General features: G+C 35.4%; 1 protein-coding gene across 3 annotated transcripts in view; it reads left to right on the top strand.

The window, feature by feature from the left end:
- The first annotated feature begins 1,647 nt into the window (after window positions 1-1,647).
- LOC132797327 (rho GTPase-activating protein Graf) overlaps window positions 1,648-9,360 on the top strand; it is a 78,693-nt gene continuing 70,980 nt past the window's right edge. Inside the window, exons 1-2 of one of the 3 annotated variants that reach the window (XM_060809019.1) lie at window positions 1,648-1,867; window positions 3,349-4,009. In XM_060809019.1, coding sequence (XP_060665002.1) covers window positions 3,832-4,009 — 178 coding nt within the window. In that variant the 5' untranslated portion in view covers window positions 1,648-1,867; window positions 3,349-3,831. Of the gene's footprint in view, window positions 1,868-3,086; window positions 4,010-9,360 lie in introns of those variants that run through there. The other 2 variants (XM_060809017.1, XM_060809018.1) reach the window with 2 other exon arrangements.

The raw sequence follows: 9,360 nt of genomic DNA, 5'->3' as shown, positions 1-9,360 counted from the left end.
ATATATAGAAAATATTCAAAAACATGCCACTGCAAGCATATATCTATTATGATTATTATTATTACTATTATATTTTTTTTTGTATGTGATTTCATTTAAATTAAATTTTTTCCACTTCATACGTAAAAACTCGTTAACTCTATTAACTAATTCCTCACTCAATTACAATTGAAATCAAAAAAAGCAAATTACATTCAAAATACGTATTTTCTTCTCAACAATTTTTTTTTTGTATTTTTTTTGTTCGATCTAATAATATTTTTATTTGTATGTTTGCATGTCGAATGTATGATTTCATTTTGCTTATCGTTGCGAAGCGATGGAATAATGATTATATTAAAGAATAAATATATATATATATATAAATATATATATACTGATCATTATTGTACTATTATGATTATTATTATTCTATTATTATTGTCTATTAATATTATTTTGAGTAATTGCTATTATTATATACATATTGAAAATATACAAAATATAAATTACATTTAAAACTAGCATTTTTTCTATGGGCTGTTGAGGGGTTTTCTCATTCCGTTACTAAATGAATTTATTTTAGCATAAATTTAAATATTTTCAGAGATTGGGATGGGTTAAATGTCTTCTGACACTGTTATAATTGGCATTTTGTGCATTTAATTTTCTTTAGCAGTAAATTACGATACAACATAGGGATGAATTCCACTGTCCTTCGAAAGTTGAGTAACGGCATTTTCTCTATTTTCCGGCACAAATAGCTCAACAAGTTCCAATGAACACATTCGCTTTCTTAAGAGACGCCATCTATGGGTAGGTAGTACAATCTCGTAATATGCTAAATGTAATCGTAACAGTGCGCTAACACCGCTTGAACAGCAAACGGTTAAAATAAAAGTCGCAATACTTATAAAAGAAAAATGAAAGGCAAGCGTTGTATATTTAATAAATTTATAATATATTTCTTTCTACAGGCAAATTTTCTTAATAAAACCTGTTTATATTTATTTAAAACGACTGCAATATTGTTGGGTTTTAGTATATTTCAAATTCGTGAAGTATATTTTAAACTTTACACATGCGGTCACGCTGTTAGCAACTCTGAAATGCGGCTGTTAAGCGGCGACAGCTTCCCAAGTTCGTATCGAGATTTTGGAAAAAAAAATATACAATTTTTGTAAGGCGCTGGATAATTTAATATAAAATCTAATATTGCATAAAATATTTGCAATAAATACGAAAATATTTTACATAACCGTTGACAGCTGCATAACAGTAACATAGCAGCAATTTAACAGGAGAGCAACAGCGACAATTTGACGTCACAAATGGCGTTTATACTAAGCCGTATAACTTAATTAAGTTTTGTAATTGCAATGTTACTTATATAAAAATGTTAAAGGATAAGTAATAAGGGCTAAGGGACAACACTTTAATCGCAGCTGGATTCTCGCACAAATAAAATACAATATTTTCGTGATTGAGAAGAGCGCGGGCTTCAAATTGAAATTGTGTTTATGTGACGTCATGAAAGTGCTTTTGATGGCACGCTCAGAGCACACTGGCTTTTACATAGGTGACGATACCTTCTGCGGAGAGTCTGGACTGTTGTTATTTTTGTTGTGGGTTTTGTGTGTTGCTGTCGGTTTTGTCTTGTTGGATTTTTGCCGTGAACGGACTTCGACGTACGCGAGCGAGCGAGCGAACGACCGACGGCCGACGAGAGAATTGCATTTTGTTGTTTTTTTTTTCGTGTGTGTTTTTGGTGCCGCGGTATTGCGTTTGAAAAATATACGCGTATTTTAGTTGATCGCGCGTATCAAAATGGCAGCAGCAGCAGCAGCCGCCACAATAGCCGCCGCAGCAGCTGAAATTATGCAATGAAGTGTGTAATTTTATTGTTTCAACCATCTTTACATTTTTCTCTTTTTTTTTTTTTTTAAATTTTAACACACATGTGTGTGAACAAAAAATGAAATACAAAAAATTTAAAGTTCATGATGCGACATGAGAGAGATTGCTATGCGTGAGTGTGAGAGTGTGTGCGTGTGTACGTGCGAACGTTTATGTGTGTTTTAAATTTGCAAAAAAAAAGTAGAGTTGAAATCATAATAAAATAGAAATATAAACAACGCAAATATGCAGTGCAATCTAAGAGTGTGTGAGTGAGTGTGTGTATGTGTGATTGTGTGTATGGGAGAGTGTGTGTGCCGAACTGAACGAGCCTTTGTAGTTGATGTCGCGCAACCAGTTTTTTTTTACGTACATATTCAACAAGTTTCTGCTAAAAGCGACTGCACAGTGTGTTTGTGTGAGTGTTGAGAGTGTTTGTTGTTTGGTTGTGTGCGTGTGTGTGAGCGAAATTTGATTTTTAGCAAATGAAATTAGTTGCAGCAGCGCAAACGGAAACCAAAGTCAGCAAAAAATTGCAAAGTAGCCGCAAAAGCAGCAAAATAAAGCAGCAGCAACAACAACAATAACAATGAAAGCAGGGCAGTGGAATTTCGCAGTTTAATAATTGCAAAAATTCTTAATCGCAACGCAATGCACACAAAAAACGCTATGTTAATGTTAGCGCTTCTTCTTTAACATTTTCGTCGTCTGCTGCAGCTTCCAGCAGTGCGTGTGCGAGCGAGACAGCAAGTGAAAGAGAGCAAGGGAGAGCACAACTGCTCTTGCTCTTACGTTTGCTCTCGTTGTTATTGTTGTTTTTTTTTCTTTGCTGCTTTTGCTTTTGGCTGCTCTGCAAAAAGATTGAAAATATGCAATTGAAAAACAAAGTTAGTACAACACAAGTAATTATTTTTGTTATGTGTTTTTATATGTATTTGTGCGCTTTGCCTTTTCCAAACTGCAGTCGTTTATTAATGTTAAGTGTTATTGTTATTGTTTAATGTTTGCCTCTCATGCGATTTGCATACAATTCAAATGTGTTTGTGTGTGTTTTATTTATTTACATTTTTTTTTTGTTGGTTCATTTATAATTGTTGTTCATCAGCTTTAATACATATTGTATATATATTTATTTGCTTCATTGTTTTTAGTTGTGCAAGTTTATTAAAATGTTTTTCCCTCTTTTCCCACTATTTTGTTTGTTTTTGCAGTGCCGCATCAAATTTTTTTTTTGTTGCATTTCGTTTTCGTTTGACAACCGACAACAAATAAATAAATAATTAATGAAATAAAGTAGAATAAAATGAAATGAATAAAAAGTGCAAGTGTTTTATAAAAAAATAAATAAATTGTGCGAAATATAAATGAATAAATGCGAAAAGAAAAAAGAAGAAATCTTTTGAAAATACGCATCATTTATTTGTTATTTGCTTTTCTGATCAATTTTTGGTTTTGCTTTAAAAAAATATGAAGCAGACGCAACACAAAATTAATAATAATTACAATAATAATAACAATATTAATAATATTAATTACAATACAACAACTAATGAGCCGCAATCAGCGAATACTAATAAAAAGAAATGCAATTATAACGCAACAGCAGCAACAGCAACAACAACAACAGCAACAACAGCTACTAACAACAACTACAACAACACAACGGCAACAACTACAACAGCAACAGGAATCGCAACAACAGCTGCAGCTGCAAAAAGCAAATTGAAAAACAAACACATTTACTTTGTGCGTCGTCGCTTTCGACGCAACAGCAGCAACAATAACAACAACCAAAACAACAACAACAACAATAATAATAATATCAACAATAATAATAATCATAAAATTAAGCATAAAACAAATTTCAGCAGCGCAGCAACAACTAAAACAATACCAACAACAAATATCGCAGCAGCAACAACAACAACAACAGCAAAAAACGGGAGGAAAGCGAAAATGGGCGGCGGCAAAGATATTCGCCGCGGCCTGGAGCCATTGGAATTTGAGGAATGCATTGTCGATAGTCCCGAGTTTCGTGATAATTTGAATCGTCACGAAAAGGAATTGGATCACACTAGTCATCAGATCAAGCGCATTATCAAAGAGGTGAAAGATCTAATGAGTGCCGCTAAAGGTGAGTACACGCATCTTACTCTTACTCTGTCCCTCCCATTCACAATGCCACCCTTATAGTTCACATTGTATGCGCGCGCCTTGTCTAACATTCGTCAAAAAGGGGGCGCGCACGCATGCGTGTGAACAACAGTATACTCAACACTCTTTGTGTGTTTGTTTGAGTGTGCGTGTCACGCTGCCTGTCAAGGTCAACTGGTAAACCCAACAAATACAATTTCTAAGCAGCAGAGCAAAGCGCACACACAGAGAGAGAGAGAGTGAGCGTGCGAGAGAGCACAGAGAGCAAAGGCAAAGAGAATGAGCAAGCGCAACGGGCATAGAATTAAATGTAAGCAAAAGCAGGCAGGCAGCATTGTTCTTGTTTTTGGCTCTTGTTCTTTTCTTATTGTCGCCAAGTACAGCAGCGCAGCCATTGCACAGATGCAGTTATGTGAGTGTGTGTGTGTGTGTGTGTGTGTGTCAGTGCTTGTGCCTGTTTATATCGTTTTAGCAATCATTAGTCAAGTAGCTATTGTTATTGTTGCTGTGTTCGACAAGCAACGGCAACAGGTGCATGCAGCTGCTCACACACACACACACACACACACACATTCAAATTGTCTGCGTTGCATTCACTGTTAGATTCATTACAAGCCTTATTTTTTTTTTTGCTCAATGCAAATGCCTTTAATAAGTCGCCATTGTGACAGTCTACAGTGTGCAGTTGCAATGTTGATTATACCCTGTAAAGTAGTGCAAATTGCACTGAGGCTTGCCTAATCATGCAGCCAGTGTTTGATCAGCATCAGCCAGCTGCCTGTTTCACATTTCTAGAGATAGTTACGACTACATCGTAATCATCAATGAAATTTCATAATATGAGATTTGAAATTGTTGTATTTACAATTGATTTGACTTAATCGATAGTTGTCGATAAGAGACGTTGTAAATTTTAAACAAGATTTGTTTTATAATAAAAGTTTAATTAAAAACTAATTAATTTTTTATTGTATTTAGTTACAATTGATTTAACTTTATCGATAATTATCGATATTATATCGGATTTTTTAAATATAGTAAATATATTTGAATTGGTTTTAAACAATCGAATATATTTTTCAAATTTGGGTATTAAAAGAATTGTAAACATTTTGGAATATATTTATGTGCCTGTAGATTGAAATAAATTAAATCGTTATTCGATATTTAATCGATACGAAGGCAAATTGAATGCGACGAACAAGATAGTTTGGAAAACGTTTCGCAACGATCGCTAGCTATGGCGGCGTTTCATTAATTTATGGCCCACTGACCACACCCAAGTCAAGTTCAAGTTGATCAATGACAAGCGAACTAACTAAATGTGATCGCGCGATTCACGTACATACGTATTTAGTTATGTATGTACGTATGCGTGTGTGTGTATATCGATAGTCAGGGCGGCAATCTTATCGCCTATCAGAATCGTATGGAATTGAGACGGGGAGCGAACGTGTTCGACTCGATAGATAAGCACTTGACCATTTAGTTAACTTAACCTTGACGCGATTAATTATGTAAGCATTGTATTAAACTTGTGCACATCGCTTGTGGGACGTTGTGTGCGTGTTTTGTCAACCGATTTGGATGCAGATCGAGATTCAGTTACCGATTTGGATTTCAACTTCCATTTCAATTTCAATAAGGCAAGCAGTCTCATTGTGAGCAGGCCATAAATAGTTGCTAGAAACAAGCGTCGAAACTTGTAATTTTAATATATTAGCAAGTACAGCAACTGACTGACTGAATGACTGACTGACTGATTGACTCACTGATGTATTGATTGATGACAAGCAGGGTCAAGGTTAATACTTACTTGATTGACTAACTGAAAGGTTGACTAACTGACCGAGTGACTGACTCTCAGAGTGACTAACTTTATGATGGTCTGACTGACTAACCCTGTGATGATTGACGATTGCTTGATGACAAGAGCAGACCGAATGACTGCTTGACTGACTAACGCAAAGACTGACTTACACTCTGACTGAAAGACTGCCAGCTTGACTGACTGACCGTCTAATTGTCGATCTGTCTGACTGACTGACTGACTGATGTATTGATTGAGGGCAAGCACAGATAAGGTCAATGGTTGCGTGTGACCAAGTGAAAGACTGACTGACTCACTGAGTGACTGACGTTATGACTGCTTGACTGACTAACTCAGTGATGATTGATGATTGATTGATGACAAGCACTGACTGACTGCTTGACTGACTAACGCATAGACTGACTTACACTCTGATTGACTGAATGGCAGGTTGACTGACTGACCGTCTAATTGTCGTTCTGTCTGACTGACTGATGCATTGATTGATGGCAAGCATTGACAGCCGCAAATTGAGTGCAACAAAAGCTGTAAACAAATAAAATGTTTTTTTTCGCCCAAGGCGCGCTTTCAAAGTCAACACTCTGCTGATCGGTGGGAAGTGTCAAAAGGGGCGTTGCAGGGGCGGAGAGCAGAGAAAGAAACCGGCGAGGGAAAACAAAAAAAACTGTTCGCATCCCACATTTGTGAATGCCATTGAGCGCAGTCACCAAACCAAGCCAAAAAACCAAAAAAACCAAAGAAATATAAAAATGAAAAAACGTGTAGCGCCATCATTGTCAAAATCATAGTCCAAGTCCAAGTTTGTAATGCTCACACACTCAGCATTCAATATTCACACTCAGAGTCGAACACACTGACATTCACACATGCATTCGTTGTGCTTATTCAGTTTATTCACAGCGGTACTCGTTTCGTAGCTTTTGGGCTTTGTCAGATTCATTAGCTGCATAAGGTTTGTCACCTTTTCCATGTTTGTCACTGGCAAATAGACGGACAACTAGACACCAACTGTTTGATTGAGCCATCAAAACGACCTAAAGATACCCTGCAAAAAGTGAAGACAACTATTTGATGGTTAAGTTTTATGTTTATCAAACTAGATCGATTTGAAAGTTGAGTTTTTGATTAGAATTATTATTGGTAGTCATTTGGTAGTTATTACTACTACTAAATATACCCTGTAAATATGAATAGTTGTACGTATTTGAGTCGAATTTCGATCATCTATCGTGAATGTCTTACTAAGCTTATAGGGTATCTTTATATGTATAGTTTATAGCACATAGATAGAGGGTACAATCAAAGAATTGTACTTGTTGCTTGTTGTGTCAACACTTTGCGAAGCATTCATGTACACTCGAATCAATATAAATACGACTACGAATACGAACATAAATACGAAATTGAGTACAAAATACGAATTCGAATACAAATACTTGTTCTGAGGAGCTCTCTATCGTCTCTTTATATAGGTCAATGTGACAACAAATTTTTGATAGAGAACTAAAGCAACACCAACAACAACAACAACAACTTCTGAGTTATCAAAGTGCGCGAGGCCAGTTTCAAATGCAAATGCCCAAAAAAAAAATGCTAGTCTAAACGACCTTCAGAGTGGGACAGACCAAAAGACTTGAGCGAGAGAGTGAAAAACACAAACAATCATCTATATTATATTAAAGTCTGATTAGGTGTGGCCATTAAATCTTTAGTCGTAGTCTTAGAAATCCAGTTCTCGAAAGTGTTCTAGTTGCTTTTTTTCTCCCCGATTTGCATAAGAATCGTCTGAACAAAATTTCAGTTTCATTCCATTCATATATTTGTTTTTTTTTTTATGTATATGTATATCTTTAACGATCTCTGAAGTATGTGTATAGTATCTCATCTGGGCACATAACAAATATCTAATCTATCTTGAGCGTCGCTTTGGCATTCCTCAGCTATCTACGAATCCATGAATTATTGTTTGTCTAGCTTACACAAATTCCTATAGCTATCATCTATAGATACCGCATTTTTTCTCTTTTATCTCATGCATCTCTCTCAGCTGCAGATAAGATTTATCTTTACTTTATTTTATTTTATTTTATTTTATTTTTTTTTTGCGAGGCGCATGTTTGCCATTATTTTAACTCGTTTTTAAGTATCCAATATCCAAGGAGCAATATCAATCGATACAAAGAAAAAAAATATAAAAAAAATATCAAATATATGTATATCGAATAAATGTCAATGTGTCTGGCATACCAAAACAGAGCAGAGACATGCAGAGAAAGCAAATCGCACAACTCCAAGATACCATAGAAAAAGTGTATTTAGAGTGTTTTCATTAGTGAAACGAAATATTGTTAGATATCATCTATGCTGTATAGATTTGAGTTAATACCTTTTAGTATTTGCCAGTTTTTTCTAATATAGAATATCTCAACACTTAGAGATACTTAAAAGAAATCATTATTTAACTAATCTAATGACTTGAAGAGCATAAAAAAATACACTATATTGATTTTGGTTACTGACATTCAACATTCTTCGTTTTGCCTGTAAATTACTTATTTACAGGATATCTACTGACTTAAGAAACTATACCAAAAACTTGCTTGCTTTCTTCGTTTTGTTATCTACTCATTTTCAGGGTAAAAAGTAAAACCAAAATGAAAAATAAAATCTACTTTATATAAATTTAATTTGTTGTCTTTTCGCATTCCTTGTTTTAGATACAGAGTATCTAAAATCTGAAGGAGATAAATAAACCCCCCCCCCCCAAAAAAAAAAAAAATTCGATTCTTTATAGATTTAGTTTGCTGTTCTTCAGCATCCCTCAACAACTTATTTACAGGGTATCTAAAAACTTAAGGAGCGAAATCAAAAACCCAAAAAAAAAAACATTTTTTACGCTGACGCTGTAGCAATTCAATCTGAATGTAAACAGCATACACATATTTGCTTTTGTGTGTGTGTATGTGTGTGTGTTTGTGTGTGTGTGTGTGTGTGTGTGCTGTATGCAAAATGTTAACGGCTTTTCAGCGAGGTTGTGCATAAAATTTGATCGCCTTTGGTTGTTTGAAATGCGATCAATCTTTCGGCCAGCAACAATTCTTTGCTCCCTTTCCATGTGTCTGTGTGTGTGCGAGTGTGTGTGTATGTGTGTGTGTGTGTGTGTGTGTGTGTGTGTGTGTGTGTGTGTGCGTGTATCCGGCGTTGTTCTTGTCGAGCTGAAAAAACTAAACAACGCATCGTCTTTACGTTTGAATTTGGTATGAATCATTTTGATTTGATTTTGTTTTATTTTATTTCTCTTTGTTTTGCTTTGGTTTTTTGGCTTTCGTCTTGCGGCTGCTTGATAAATCGTTTGCCGCCGCCGCCGCCGCCGCCTCTTCCACCTTCTTCTTCCTCTTCTTCTTGTTGTTGTCGCTGTCATTCGCTTTTGCCGCATGGTCAAGAGGAAACCAGTTTTGTGTGTTTCTTCTTCTCTGTAGCTGAAACTGCGGCTTATCAGC

This window comes from Drosophila nasuta, chromosome X (genome assembly GCF_023558535.2).
Source record: "Drosophila nasuta strain 15112-1781.00 chromosome X, ASM2355853v1, whole genome shotgun sequence".
Lineage (NCBI taxonomy): Eukaryota > Metazoa > Arthropoda > Insecta > Diptera > Drosophilidae > Drosophila > Drosophila nasuta.
This window is presented reverse-complemented; position numbering and strand designations above follow the sequence as displayed.